Source organism: Mya arenaria, chromosome 4 (genome assembly GCF_026914265.1).
Source record: "Mya arenaria isolate MELC-2E11 chromosome 4, ASM2691426v1".
NCBI classification, from domain to species: Eukaryota; Metazoa; Mollusca; class Bivalvia; order Myida; family Myidae; genus Mya; species Mya arenaria.
Genome location: NC_069125.1, coordinates 4048002 through 4064540, shown reverse-complemented (window position 1 = coordinate 4064540; position 16539 = coordinate 4048002). Strand labels below are relative to the sequence as shown.

The following is a 16539-nucleotide window of genomic DNA, read 5'->3' as shown; positions in this document are numbered from 1 at the left end:
TATGGTAATTTAGATTACCGGTCGTTCGTTGAAATAAGCTTGCAGTGATTTTATTACTGCATTAACGGTAATAAAACATACAATTATGTAAATATGTAAAGCAAAGTATAGTAAATATCTTAATACTTAAAGCAAAACGTCACTGGACTTACGCAAAAGAATGAATTTAATATTACTTAATTTTCAAAAATTAGATAGCAAAATGTATCTTAGCGTTGTGCTCAAGTTATGTATCAAATATTAACATAGTGGGAAACATCATTGTCAAGATCCTTGCATACTCGTTCAAACGCTGGGAACAATTCTATATTGATAGCATCATCATTGTTGAAGTACAACCTCTGCAATAGTAGTTGTAGTTTATCAAGGGAGACAAATGCGGGTTTCTGACCAAAACTGTTGTATGTGTATACTCCAAATGACTGGATCTTCTCACCATGCGAACAACATGCTGCCATCCATATCATTTCCGGGACAGCGACGTCATTTCCAATCACTTTAACACGAACATCCTTTCCAACAACTGCGCCAGATATCAGATGCATCGCGGGCATATCTTGAACGTCTTCTTCTGAATTCCGACCGTATGATCTATAAGGAATGTTACACGAGCTCGATGCGTAGTTACGGACGCCTTTTATTACGTTCTTCCATAACGGAGCTACTGTTGGATCCAAAGGTATTGTATTTGTGATTGCAAACGTTGAGACTTGCGCTTCAAGGTTGGATCCAGCAAGTTCTGGAGGTAAGAGTGGTGTTGGTTCGTATCCAGCATGCTCAAAGTCCGCGGGAGTGGCTTGGTGCGTCCCTAGTATGCAGCTACTAAGAATAACACATTGATTGTCGATTTCTGTAATCGGGGCAATACCTTTCTTGTTGTCTTTGAAAATCCAGGATATAACATTGGATGTCTGTTGTTGAATGAGACCTAAAAGAAACGTATCAAATAGAGTCAAAAAGTTACTATGCTAAGCAAGCACAAATCAGAGCGCTATGCGTAATAAAATAAACCATTCATATTGTTGAATACACTATCAATAACTGAATTTAATTTATAGAATATTTTAAAATTAAAAAAACCACTGAAGTTTTCTAAAGAAATATCCAACATACCTCTTTCAAGCATTAAAGGTGCTGATGGCCATTTCTCGTCACCAAAAGACCTCGCAGTAGTCATGGAAATTATAGGCATTCGCAGATTTGTGCTATATAAGGTGGTGTAGTGTATATCCTTATGACCAAATGCTTTCCCAAATAGACTATCTTTGCCAAATCTTTGGCAAAGTAGTTGCTGACCATTGGCGACAGGTAGGCCCTCGGGGAGTTTGCCTCCTGAAAAAAAATGTTCAACACGTATGAATACAAATCCGTGCTTGGTAATACTTGTTCTTCATTTCTATTTTAAGGAAAGTGGCCTAATAGCTCCATTGTTCATAACTAGTCTTTGTTTTGAGTATGGCTATATAGTGCAGGTTAAAAAATATTGACGAACTTTTAAGTTATTGGTTAACTTGCTAAACAGCAATGTTTTCAAATCATGATTGATGATTGAAACATTTCAACGCATGAAACTTAAATCTAATTTAAACAATGATAACTAACGTGTGTTCGTAGAATAAAGAAAAATTAAATCAATTGTTAAACACTTTACAGAACGTTCAGATGTTTTAAAGAATGAACTTCTCACAGGCTTACGTCATTGAAATGCCAACAACGAAATTATCTTTAAAAGCTAATAGTTCTTAATTATCACTGAATACCCATGACGAAGCTCTTCCAGCACGTTTTCTTCAAGCCAGCCACGCCGCTCGGAATTTCCCGACTCTCAGGAGGGCTGTCACAGGGAGAATGGTCATTGCAAAAGGCGAGTAAAAGGTTTTTGCATCGATGTTTTTGAGTGTGGAATGATATATGTTTGTCCTTGGAAAAGCACCAGAGAAACGGATCTGCGTCATAGAGTTGCCTCGATGTAAGTGTTTCACCAATCGCAATTTGGTATTTTAGGTCGTACAGAGTGAACTCGCAATCATCTGAAATATTAGAATTTCTATGGTATGTAAACTTAAAAGGAAAACACAGAGCTAAGAGATTGTAATGATAATAAAAAATAAAGTTGAATAATTCAAATGGAAAAATGAACAACATAAGTAGCAATAAAATACCAAAGCCTTGTTAAATGGCGCCAGTAGCACTATCATTATAATACATTAATAGAAACAGAGAGCATATAAACATATAAATAAAACACTCTTTTTGATTAATAATTGTTATAATTACCGAATTGTCACGGTCAGAGAAAGATCGATCATCGTCATTCAATTAAATAGTCATTTCAATCGGTTATGAAATGAGATGCTTACCATCCATGGAATCTGGGTTCCAAATGTTATCTGCAAGACAGAAATACATTGGCAAGGAAAAATATAAAGACATATTTGTTACAATATATCACAAGGTAACGAAGACTTAAATACAATCAAATATGTTTTCAATAAAAATAGTTTTGTTAACGAAATATTAATTAGAAAATTGCATTTGTTACACTTAGTTCATACTTTTCTTACGAGCACAACAATATGGCGACCTTCAGTGTACTAAAACTTGAGTCTAAACCAAGTAGGAGTACGTATAACGTTCTATAAGAAGCAATTATTTCTGTAAACAGACAATATAATTCGCATTTATGAAAGCATGAAAATAAATCTTAATTCATTTTATCAAGAAAATACGCTTTTAATCGACATGTGACTTATAGTCCAAGTGCCAATGGTGACAAGCTTGCGTGATAGCTATACCCATATTCCGCAGATCGTCTAGGTCCAGGCCAAGACATTGTGTCCGGAACTCTTCCATTAGAGACCCAGTTTCCATCCGACAAGTGCGACCATTGGAACGAATGCAGTTACGGATCTCAACCGCATCGCCATGACAACTGTCAGCATAAGACGTGAACTTCGTGCTGCCATGGCAACGTCTTAACCGGACATCATGGTTTCCTAAGTCTATCCACGGCGACCAAGACGACCAAGATGCTGAAGAAATAACGTGTAGCAACATATGATTTACTTACTTGTATATGCAAAGACGTAGTTAAACCTTAACATTATCCTATTATTTTTTGGTTAATATTTTAGCTACATTGCAGCGTAAATTGAATTTTAGCTTATAGAAACCCATTGCGTCAATTTTCTGAGTAGCAAAAAGTACTAGTTTGCTGTTCACAATCAAAGATTTTTTTTAAGTTGAGTAGAAGATGTAAATGGTTAAAGACTAGAAATTGCAAAACGTAAGTATATCTTAGTGTAATTGATCAGTTCGCATCAATTAACTTCATTTGCGGAAAAGAGAAATATGATTAATTCTGTTCGAATATAGCACAGGCACACAAGCCCTGTATAGGTCAAACTCTTTCCGTGTTTCCTCGATTTCTGCATTTTATATAGCCGCGCTTGTTAAAAGATTGGATGCCATGCGATTGTATACGAATTTGGACTTGGTCATCTTAAAGTTCAATTTCAAAGGCTTATTACTAAGCCTTCTTCAAAAAGTATCCATTTTCACCAAGTAAGGGTTAGAGCTATTTTTGACCTAAATTATATATTGAAACTAACATTTCAGCTTGACTCGATTCACTAAAACATTTACTTAGTCTGGAAATATGTGCTTACTAGATTGCTCGTTGCAGATAGGAGGCATTGAGACGTCCTTAGTATCCAAAGAAATATTTGTTGTTTCCTCGTCTCGAATGATCCAATCATCTGCAAGAATATATTGGAAAGGAGGACTAAAATAATACGATAGACACCAAATGTATTTCCTGAAATACTAATATTTAAACCTTCAATATCAAATTTAAATAATCATTAGGATGTAGGTGGATGCAAACATACGCTCGTCCGTTTTTGTCCAGTGCACCAAGTGACAAAAGGATTTAAAAAGTTCAGCCAGAGCTACGGGGTTGCTTCGTATTTTTGTTGTCATAGTCAATATGTGTATCAAGTTATTTACAAACAATTGTAAAAATATCTGTCACAGTAAGTGACGAATGTCCCCGAGGTGCCATCCAGCTGAAATTAGTTTTGCCATTACCTTTATGCTTACATACGAAGGACTTTCATTACTTTATTCATATGCCGGTCCCCATAATGGTTGCCGTGAAGTGTGAAGGAGTGTTAAAAGGGGGTAGGGAGATGGGCCTTACACGTCGTCTTCCTATGTACTTGACTAATGTGTAAAGTAATTTTAAGATATATCCTTACATGATAAAGATACAGCACAGACACGACAAACAAAACTCTATATATGTGCATATATGCAGCATTCATAAAGATTCAACTCTAACTTGACGACGATGAAAACGACTAAAAAAATAAAGTCACTCAGGCAATTGCAATGTGTCGACATTTCTCTATGGAATAAATTTATTTAAACTAAATATCTAAAAGTTATATTTACTCGCCCCATTTTCTTTCTGTATACATTCATTTATATGCATGGGGTTTTGGTGGACTTTTATTGGACTTCAACACTTATCTGACATGCACGAGTTTGCGTGTAAATGGTTAATTACAAACAAAGGCATTAAAACTTCCGAACACATAAAGCGATTGCGCGAATGATGTCTTCACTGGATGATCAAATCAATTATGTATATAGATAGTTAAGATATACAGATTCCTTGCACGCGTCGATTTCCGTAAACACACACACTTCTTTGACTTCCATGACTATAAACGGGTCCTTCGATTAATTATTCATACTCTGCTTGATGTATACAAACGCTGGTAAAGCAATTTTAAACTCAATCAAACGAACGACGTTAACAATAGTGATAATTCATTTACGCACAATAGAAGCTTCAGGGACCAGCCCAGCAGACAGACATTTAACAATGACCTTGAATAATATGTCAAGCCAAAACACAAACCTTAACATTTACGCAAAGTTTTAAGATTTCTACAGCATATATAGCCAACAATGTAAATGTTAAAGTAGTAATACCATTTCTTTATACGGCCATTAATAGACATGGAATTTTCTTGGACTTTTATTAGACTTCAATACTTATCTGACATGCACGTGTTTGCATGTGTCTGGTGTATTACGAACAAAGGCATTCGAGCTTCTGAACACTTGAAGCGATGATGCGAATGATATCTTCACTTGTTGATCTAATAAATTATGTATATAAATAGTCAAGAGCTACAGATTCCTTCGATTTTCGAGAAAACAACACTGCTATGACTATAAACGGGTCCTTCAATCAAATATTCATACTCTGCTTGATGTACACATACGCTGGTAAAGCAATCCTAAACTAAATCCAACGAACAACGTTAACAATAGGAATAATTTATTTACGCACAATGGAAACTTCAGAGAACAACCCACCATACAACAATTTAACAATGATCTTGAACATTATGTCAAGCCAAAACACATACCTAACATTTACGCCAAATTTAAAGATTTCTACGAGCAAATAGCTAACAATGTAAATGTTAGAGTAATAACACCATTTTGATGACCATAGCACAATGTAAATTGCGACATATTTCTACCACTTATTTATGACATTGAGTTAAAAAAAAATTAACTTACCATTGTCTCCGTTAGTTGAATTATATTTATTTGTGGCGTCTTCTACGAGTAAGTATTCCCCTGACCCCGACCCCGATGTTATCTCTTCGTCATCCGTTGTCTCCGAAGTCGGCTGCACGTCTTCAATGTCCACATTTATTGCTGATATAAACGGAATAGGTGTTATAAATTCCGTTTCCATATCGTCTATGACAATATTATCATCATGTTTGTTATTCAGCATTCTACCAATATTTCCGTCTATATCGACGTCATTATTCAAGGCGTCAGGCTCACGCGTGTCTTCTCGTTGTTTGTCGATGTTGTGATGACGTGGCGGGTGGCGTGCAATGGCGTAGTCGTAATGCCAGCCGACACTCCGCTTGTTATGTTCATCTCCTCGTGGTTTGTCCTCGTCATTTTGGAGGAAGGACTCACCTGTATAAAACAAACAAGGGTTTTTACTTTTTACTTTACAAGTTGCAATAGTCTCCTTTTTAACCACATAAGATTTACAAAAAAGGTCAAACAATAAAATATGTTTCAGCAAATTATATATAATTCATACAGAGGATAATTGTTATTTCCGTGTAAGATGGAAACATTTGTCGCCGATGGAACACCAAAAGCTTTAAATCACGAGAAGTTACTTTTGGTGTTAACGAACTAAAATATATCTAACATTGAAACATGTTTTTCCTTTTTTTACATGCCTTATAAGGGTATAGAATGACAATTACTTTTAAATTATAGAATAAAACGTAGCATTACATCTGAAATGAGGTCATTGAATGTATGTCCCACCTATACAATTTCAAAACACTACTAAATATCGTATTTATATCTTCACAGCTTTTAAAAATATATCAGCCTATTATACTGATAATTTTCTATACACCTCCTTAAAAATACAAAACAAATACATTTTACATCGACGGAATGGGAAAGAAAAACTGTAGGAGATAAAATGTATAACGGAAGAGCACTATTCGGCGTTTTGCGTTTAAATATTTAAAAGATCATTATTCCATACATGTTTAAATAATGAAAAAAGATGTACCTCCTGTTCTTTCAAAAGATCGGTATCCATCATCCAAAGCGAACGCCACACCGAAAATAACAAACACTACCACGGGAGGCCGCATCTCTCACACAATTATTTGCCTTTAGACGACGGCGAGTTATTTCCGAGATATTATTACAAAGCAATGTCATACAGTCAGTGCTTCATACGAATGACAAAGTTCTTCGAAAACAATTAAAGCGATCTTCATCACAAATAGCAGGGCTATCATATGCCGATGACTGTCTCTGATCTGCAAGTACCTTATTGATCAACAGCTTGAATGCGCCGATATGGGAACTATTGCGATTTCTGCTCAAGCGAATGGGCGTCCAGCAGGAAAACAGACATCTAGTAATTAAAAACTATTAATACCATTTGCGATGTCTGCATCTCGTTACTTGTGTGACTAAAATGCATCATTAATACAACAAAGAGAAGATTGACAAAAATATCGTGGCTAGATTGTCGAGTGTGAGCAAGGAAATGTTGTTTTAGCTATTTATAATATAAAACTATGCCTGTACGAAGAACTCAGGGTTTGATGTAACTAGAAAGTAATCATAATTATTAAGATCTGGATTCAATGCTGAAACGCGGAGACCGTTTTTCAGCAAATCACGACCTTAAGAACGTCATGTCGTCAATATAATAAATATGTTGCAATTCGAAGTCTGTATTATTTAATCTCTCTGTTCGCTTTAAATAAAAGTATTGTAACACTAATATTTTCTATGGTTTCCCCATCTTTTGTAGTATATTGTCTCACTCTCGTGTACTGAAACACACAAACTATTCAGGTATTTCCCTAATGTAAAATTTAGTTACGACCATCGCTTAAGAAAAACATAAATTTCCACGAACTGCCCCAATCTCTTCATTATAGCAATGCATGATTTGAGTTCTTGTCATTTTCTCCAATCCGCGGAATTCTCACTGTAAATCAATATATACAGCAACCTGAAACCACAGATAATCAAATCATTTACGCCACTCTACAACGTTTGCCAGCCAAATTTGGTTATTCTTATCAAAGTTGCGTTAACATATCGTATTTACAACTCATTACATATAATGAATGTATCTGGAAAGATATTATTCATCCTATCACTCCATATGACATTAAAAAGGTGAAAAGAAATCATACCTCCAAACACTTTGAAAAAAGTGCCGTGTTTTCAAAAAGTAAAATGTCATAAATGATACAATTTAAACAATTTAATGATCTAGTTGAAACAAAATACGACCAATTAACGAAATCTGAGCCACATTTATGTCCAAAATCTTTGTTTCCAAGAATTAAGAAATCCTAAATAAAATTTTCACAAAGTCCATGTATGGGTAAATGCTGGAGTTACCGCGTTGACACGATCAGTAAAAACTAGATGGTCGAGCGAGATTACCAGACTCCAACCTCTCATTTGTCAATAAGAGTAAAATTTAGTGAGTCGACTTCAAAGGAAATAAAATAGAAAGTTAAAGTAAAACAATCATAATTGGTGTTCACCAGTTCATCTGCACAGTGCTGGACATTCAGCTACAAATATACACAGACATCTGTATGACGCAGCTTGTTTTATGAAAGGTCAAAACTATGCACTAACGTAGTCTTACAGTCATTGAATTATTGTACAAACAGGAGGTAACAAAACTAAAACTGGATTATTTTTATATGTAACAATGTGAAGAGAATTGTAATCGTGAGTGCAATTAAAGCGCTGAAAGCGTTGAAAGGCTGTAGGCGCGAAAGCTCTAGAAAAATACTGTCCAACTTTAAGTCACTTTTCTCTATTCCAGTTTACTTGGTACATGTTCTTAAATCAATCGTCCGGCATTAGATATATATGCAAGTTATTTCCAATTAAATGTGCCCTGTATGTTCTCTGAAAACGATTGTTATTACCCATTTATATCGACAGACAATACTGCATTTAAATGTACCAAAAATAGTTCTTTAAACTGTTGAAGTTTACTCAGTACGTGTATAGGCCAAGTTATTGCAATTGTACAATTCGATATCAATTCAAAACACAATTGTTTTGAAAGTGAATAAACACGGAACAATAACCATTCATGTATTTATTTATTCCATGATTCACGGTTATGGTTCAACTTCAAGATATGTGTTTAAAAACAATCGCCACATATGCAATGGATTTAATTTATGTTGATGTTAAAGAATAAATTGTTGAGAAGTTCGGAACTGCACCGGCAAATATATCGTTCATTTCTCTTTTAAGTAAGATGTCATTTACCTCTGATATGGCATCAACTGTCGTTGAATGCTGCATATTTTTCAGAATTTGCGGGTTGGGTATGTGTAAATGTATATTTTCTGGCCGATATTCCTTGCCAGTTTTATTATCATGCGGAGTGATGCTACTTTCTGGGCGAGAACCTGTTGAGGTGGCAAGATGGCGGACTTTTAATTATATTCTTGAGTACTGTTTGTGCTTTGACATTTCAGAAAAGAAAAGAAGTCTTTTTTCGCGGTCACACGACCAACTGATTGTAAATAAACATAACATGGTCAACTATCCTAACAAAGCAAAATTAACACGTCACCGTGTTTAGGATCTATTTTAATGCAGGATAAATATGAACATTGATTTCATCTCGCAAGTTTATTGTTAGTGTAAAGATGTTTAAATGACCTCCAGTATTGGCTGAGAACTATTTGACTATTTTAAGAAGTTAAAGTAAAGCTCTGTCTTTTGGTCAACATATTTCCATTTTTGACGTAATGATTTACAGTAATAAAATATAGTCCCCCTCGGTTCCTCATTAATGATCGCGACGAAACTAGGCACGCTCACCGTCGTTGTTTCCCTGTAAACGTTCGGTCAAATGGAAAACGTTAAGTGAAAATATAAAAAAATCATCTGATGGCCTGCCGAGCTCGCCATCCAGATGTTTGAAACTTTTCAGTTAAATTCACAATATACTTGCAGAACAAACAAATGGCCCCCTTGGCCAGGAATTACTGAATCACCGTGCATTTACACTATAATTCTCCAAATCACCAACAGTCTCTTACATAATCGGCATACAGGAGCGGTTCAATAGTTCGGTGCTTATAATGTGGCATTCTGAAACAATATACAAGGTCATTTTATGATTGAAACAAACGCAAGTCCGAAGTGGGAATACTTGTCGATATTTCTACAAAAATACATTTCAAAAGGACGGTTATCTAACACTTGCATTCCAAACTACAAACAACGCTTATATGGCGTTACTCGTACAGAATGCCTTTGCTGGTCTTGACCATCGCGATGGAATGCTTCATTAATTTTTTTCTTGTTTTCAAATTACCAACACTCTGGCGCTGAATTCATATATACAGAAATCACAATTTCAAACATTTAACTTGAAACTTCTGGACAGTAGAAAATTTAATACTTTGGTAGCAAATTGTTTATATTCGTTGTGATCAAAATTGTAATTGTTGACTATAAAATCCTGCGTTAACAAACTAGGTTGCATTGATTGCTTTAATAGCAAACTATCGAGCACTTTAACGTTAATTACGAATATGCAGCTTCTAGAGTGTTAACAGTCATCTTAAAGAATGTTTACATTCTACATGTACTTGAAGAGTATTTTCATGCTGTTTCTAGAGTATTTTCATGCTGTTTCTAGAGTATTTACATGTTGCTACTAGAATGTTCATGAAGATACTAGATTGTTAACATGCTGCTTCTAGAGTGTTTGCATGCTGCTTCTAGGGTGTTTGCATGCTGCTTCTAGAGTGTTTAATGCTGAGTATAGAGATTTCATGTTACTTCTAGCATGTGTTCGCGTTGCTTCTTAAGTATATCATGCTGCTTCTAGTGTTTGTATGCAGCTTCTGGGGTATTTGCACGCTGCTTCTAGAGTGTGTACATGCTGCTTTTTGAGTGTTTAATGCTGATTATTGAGTGTTCATGCTACTGATGTATTTACATGCTTTTCCTAAAGAGTGTTTACATGTTTTTTCATGGTTGACCTTGTTAAATACTTTTTATCTAGATATGATCCGCGATAAAACTCAGCTTGATTTCAGGGAGACGCACAAAGACATTCTGATCAAATCCCGTGATGTGTGTCTAGAGAATCTGGCTCTTAGAGTGTCGAGATACATTAGCATACATGATTATTTCGAAGTTTATATCAATATATTTGTCCAACGTATAACTACTTCGCCAATTTGCGTGTGCCATAACTCTTCACATCTCAAGCATATCAATGCAATATCGTTGCACTGGGTGCCAGTGATGTTTTTCAATCAACGACATATTCTCGTGTTGAATCAATATTGAGAAGCCTGAAATCACCATTAATCAAGACATTTACGGGAGATGCCGCTAATTGATTTTCTATAATGAGTACCTTGGTAGCAATATTTATGTAAAAAGCTACAGCAACAAGCTCTGTAGCAAACAGTTTAAAGATAAACCCGGTTTAATGGCACTGGGTAGGTAAACGCCAAAGACATAGAACATGAAATCACAAACAAGAAACATGGAAGAACAGCACAAAACGCCACAAGCAGCAGAGTGCATACATACAATATATAAAACACTAGGTATGTTTATCAAGGATTGTTAGGTACCGCCTTGCAAGTTAACCACTTATTTTTGTGATTATGGAATCGTATGTTTTTTCACACGTGTATCGTATATACAAGTCCTATGAATTATTATAAATTTGGACGATACAGATAATGTTTTGAAAAACATTCACATACAATGTTTTCATATCAGCATTCTCAATTAATCAAGACAGGCTAATAAGTGGTTGTCTTTACCCAACACAGGAACAGGGCGAATAAATTGTATCGGTATTTAAACACAATGCTTGTTTCAGATTTAGAAGTGTTATATAATTATCTATATTTATAATGTACAGTATACATTATGCAACATTGAAATATATAAATGTCAGATTTATTTATTGATATGTGTTTTTGAACAGACGTTGAAATGCTTATTTCACTGCTTTTCTGCGTCTTGTTTTAAACACTTACAGTTTAGAAGTAACTTTTAAGAATAGATTGTCCTTTAATCGCCATTTGTCGCCGTTCAAAAAGTGTCTTTACTTATCGTAATATTCGTGCATATTGGTTTCATTTAATACTTCCACGACTTCCAAACGGAAATCTGTTATAAATCAGATATAGCATAGTTACTGCGCATGCGTATAAATCAATATTTCTTTATGTTATATAAAGTATTCATCGTTTATCAATCGAAATATGTTAAAACGCGTATATATCTATATTTCTTGTTATATAACGTATTTCTCGATATTTATATGAAACCACTACAGAAACAACCTCAGTAGCTCAAAATTAAAACATAAACCCCGTTTAATGGCATAAAGTAAACGCCAAAGACATGGAACACACAGCTTAACAAACAACTCGAGAATCTTTTATTTCTAAACCTCCTTTATAATGCCCGTTTAAGTGGTCGCTTGTTATCCGCGGTCGACGGAGAGTATTTTAACCAATTGCTCAATTTATACCGAATTAGGATCATTCTTTTGACTTTCTCAATTATCGCCTTAATCTTTTAACTGAAGGTATTGTTTTTATGTTTGTATGTATGCATCTACCCCTAAAGTAAAAGTTTATGTGAGGCCACAGGACTTGCAAGGAGCTAGTTTGCTTCTCATATTTTAAGTTCGGTACATGTGCACCTTTAATAGAATACTTACGTAGCATATTAATATTTAATATATCTACATGTAATAAAATACACTGTTTTGTGAATATGGATTTAGGAAGCAAAATGACATATTGTTGTTATTCTAAGCACTTTTTTCCTATAGTTCAAGCAGTTCTCGATCTTTAATGTGTCATTTTTTGCGTTCAGCTGCCACTCACTGCTTTTCATCAAGCTATTCTTTTAACAAGTGTGTCGGTTTTGTCCTTGCGTAATTCTAAAGCTTTTCTGGAGTTTACCCTCACCCATTGATGCATTTTCTAATCCAAGCGTTAATCCTATACTCTCCACATTTCCATCAACACATGAACGTTGATTCCAAATCATCCTGTTTAAATATTGAAATTTACTTTCAATTTCAATCTTTCGATTCATTGTTGAAATCACATCTACAGTAAATTGTGAAAAAGGGTAAAAAAGAAACAAATTAAAACGTCGCTTCTGACATATGATATATTATCAACAATCTTACTCATAACTTTTCTTCAGAAAACAAAACAAAAACGAAATGAGCGCTAACAACTAAAAGATACGTGCAAAAAATAGCATCGTCTACTTCGGTGTACATAAATGGCAAGGTGACAGTACGCCAAAATTTGATGTCTCGAAACCTGACACATTGTAGGAGGGATACTTTTTTCGGGTCCCGGTCTCATCCGTCTCGGTCTCATCTGGTCTAGGTTTTAAAACATATATCATAACTATAGGGCGTGATTAAGAAGAGGCGAGTGGGATAATAGGATTACAGTTGTTTAAAGTCGTTAAGAATTCAAAATAACATATTAAATAACCGACAAACAGACAGACAGACAGACAGTTTATTTCAGTATCAACGTGTCTGCGTACTAACAAACAATGTAGTACAAACGAGTATATATACAAAACGTTCATACGTTACAATAAATTGGTTGAATGTTAAAATTGTTAGTATTTATCTCTGTCAGAGGATGAACTACTTTGTGCAATTTAAGTTCTTACAATAAATAAATAGGATTTTACTTAAAGAGAGTCTTTAGCAAACGTACATAGCTTAATAAGTGCTATTATTTGATTGCAGCAATTGCAAATATTTTGATACAGGCGGTCTTATATAACAGCATCTCTTAATATATAGCATTCTTTTATCATTAAAAGACGGACACACACACAGTCGAAATTAATTTCATCTTGAATATCGTTGGAATTAGAAGATAGACAATATCTTTTATTGCGTACAATATTATTTCTGGTTCAATATCTACAGGTTTAGATACGAAGTGGGTGCACAGACAGTCGTAGTCTACAAAAGAAAAATTGCAAACTTTCGGGTAAAATGTCCAGATAACTTTCGTATTCAAGACATGTCTTAAAATGTCTATACATATCTAACACTTAGCTTTTTTCTGTACCATACCAATCTTGTTTAAACGCATCGTATATTTTACATCTGAAGAATGTCATAATTGTACTAACATTAATATTGTCAATATCATCATAAACATACCTAAAACCAAAATCATTGAAAATCTTTCAAAACTAATACACCAAATTACGACGACCTTCATACTTGGCTTGTAAATCAACATTTTAAATAATAAGTTGTAGCAACCTTAAACCAACATGACAACATACGTACATATATCTTTAAGTATATGTACGAGTATCTACCTAATTCGCTATAAACAGTCACATTGCGAGTATTGGTATTGACTCTTAATAGTCTTTTACAAAAGTTAAAATGAATTCTTTTTAATTCCTTACATTTGTTGTACCCCAAACCTCTGCTAACTATTTTAAATTGAACCAACAAATGCGTCAAATAACTGACACAATAGTTTGGTTTTATGTTATACTTCTGAAAAATAAAACATTCATTGCCTTTAGGGCTTTGCAAATCAAGTGATCCAGTTTAAGGTTAAAATTGACAGTATAATTAAACACAACACATAAATAGTTCAAGTCGTTAACATCCTGTATACGGCCTTTATAAGTCCATCATTCTTTGGGCAATCACCTGGGTCTCTTACAAAATGCCATACTTTTGGTTTCGTCGGTATTTACGTGTTATCCCCAAATGTTGGAGTAATTTGCTAAATTGTCCAAATGGGTTTGAATTTCATCGGGAGATTTTCCTATAAAAGCCATTTTATCGGCAAATAATAATAGTAAAACGAATACAATATCATCACTGTGAAATCCTGAATCACTTTGCGAACTCAATATCTTCTACGAATAGGGAAAACAATAAAGCGGACGTAACCCTTGTTGTAAGCCTACAGCATAACTATGTATAACACACCGACCGTTGAGAAACAAATAGATTAAGTATTCAAAATATGATGACGATGCTTTTACACATGATTTAACTTTTGATACATGTCTCGAACAATTCTAAGCATTTCCCTTGTGTTCCACATTTATACATTTTCAGCAATAATGCATTTCAATAAATCGTATCAAAACATTTCATCATATGATATCATATTTTATCATAATAATATGACAATTTATGGCGAAGATAAACTATTAAAGTACACACATGTACTAAAAGAGTAGTCATAAATAACAGAAAAAATATTGTTTCAATATTATGTTTAAAACCACTTTAATTGTATTCAAAACAACGTCTTATAGACAAATATTTATAGCAATGGCAAAGAAAAGTCGGAGGGCACACGTGTAAGCTTCTCTCGGTTTTTAAACCTATCTTTATAGAGGCATTAACAAAAAGTTATTGAATGTATAAGCTGAGCGATTAGTTGTTTACAAAGTGAAAATAGAAAATTGCGTGACTTGAAACCGTGTTTAAACACCTTTTATGTTGGGCGAAGAAGTATTATGCATTTTTGTGTGTGATGCAGAATCGGAGAAAAGCAAGCGTTCACACAATTCCCTCCCTTAATATTCGGCAATGCAAAACACGTTGGACCCCCCGTCATATATGTTTTCATTATTTAAGACTGCATACTGCTATATATGACTTAAAACTATATAACTTACATTATTGTCAAACATGACATTGTGATCCTGATGAATTAGACAACAAGTATCACTTTACACCATATGTTCTGTCTGTCTGCTAAGACAAATTGATATGACACGTAGTTTAAAAGTTAGACCAAGCTGGGAGTGGGATTCGTTGTTGGTCCAAAGGCCCAATTTATTTCAACTCATACAGCTGTTTAAGACACAAAATAAGTCTGAAACAGTTATATTTGAATAGGTTAATATACATATCAAAATTATGTATGATTATATAAACTTTATTGATGACTATATAAACCAGATTATGAATTAGCGCATCGTAATATTAATAGTTGTTTACGTCAAAAATACTAGAGTCATGTTTTACCCTCATGTTTATATATGTAATACTATCAATGTGTCATGTAAGTAAGTCCTGTTTTGTAAATTATTGAAAATTTAACATGTATACGATTGTGAAATATAATTATTGTACTTACTTCAATGAATTAAAACGTAATATTTATATGTCAAAATTTAAGTGGCTTACTGCATTAACACTTTTTATTGACACACACGCACAGCTACTGTTCGTTCAAACGTCAAGTCAGTGCGTTTATTCTCTAAAATTAAAGTACAACATGAAGAGATTAAGGTTTATAATAAAGACAATATAAGGCAAAGGCTCAAATAAATAATAGAAAATATAAATGATAACCTATTGGCAAATTAAAAAAATACATATACATATATTAGATGTATAATCTGCATCATTATTATATAATGGAAGAGTCACTTGTAATATATGTTTATTCCGAGCAATAAATACAGTTATTCTAAAATGCAATGTATAACATCTGGGACAAATAATACATTTTACTCCCAGATAACATATATAACAAGAGTTTTCAACCTTTCTGACTTTCTGCCATTTTACGATAAATTTATGGCATAAAACATTAATACAAATATACAACGAATTTCATTATAGTGCATTAATAATACAACATATTTCTGCACTCCTTCAGTTCAGTAATTGATATTCATGAAATGAGTCGAACATGCACTCTTGGAAACTTTTTATAGTATCTATTTATTGATGGACAATACATCAAAGTGAACTGTCGCGTACTAGGAGAACGTTGTCCGACAATTATCAAAATAGCTTGATTTCTTACACACTGTGAAAAGAGGAAGAACAGTAAGCCAACTTTGAAACATTTTTTAAAACATACAATTTTCATT

The 16539-nt window shown here is 34.0% G+C and overlaps 1 protein-coding gene across 1 annotated transcript; it reads right to left on the bottom strand.

Moving 5' to 3' along the window:
• Window positions 1-233: 233 nt before the first annotated feature.
• On the bottom strand, window positions 234-6820 carry LOC128230603 (uncharacterized). Its single transcript, XM_052943020.1, has 8 exons — window positions 6641-6820; window positions 5602-6018; window positions 3669-3758; window positions 2796-3032; window positions 2361-2390; window positions 1761-2030; window positions 1114-1332; window positions 234-928 (listed from the first exon to the last, which is right to left on the bottom strand). The coding sequence occupies exons 1-8, from the start codon at window positions 6723-6725 to the stop codon at window positions 234-236; spliced, it is 2043 nt and encodes a 680-aa protein (XP_052798980.1). The 5' UTR covers window positions 6726-6820.
• Window positions 6821-16539: the final 9719 nt, after the last annotated feature.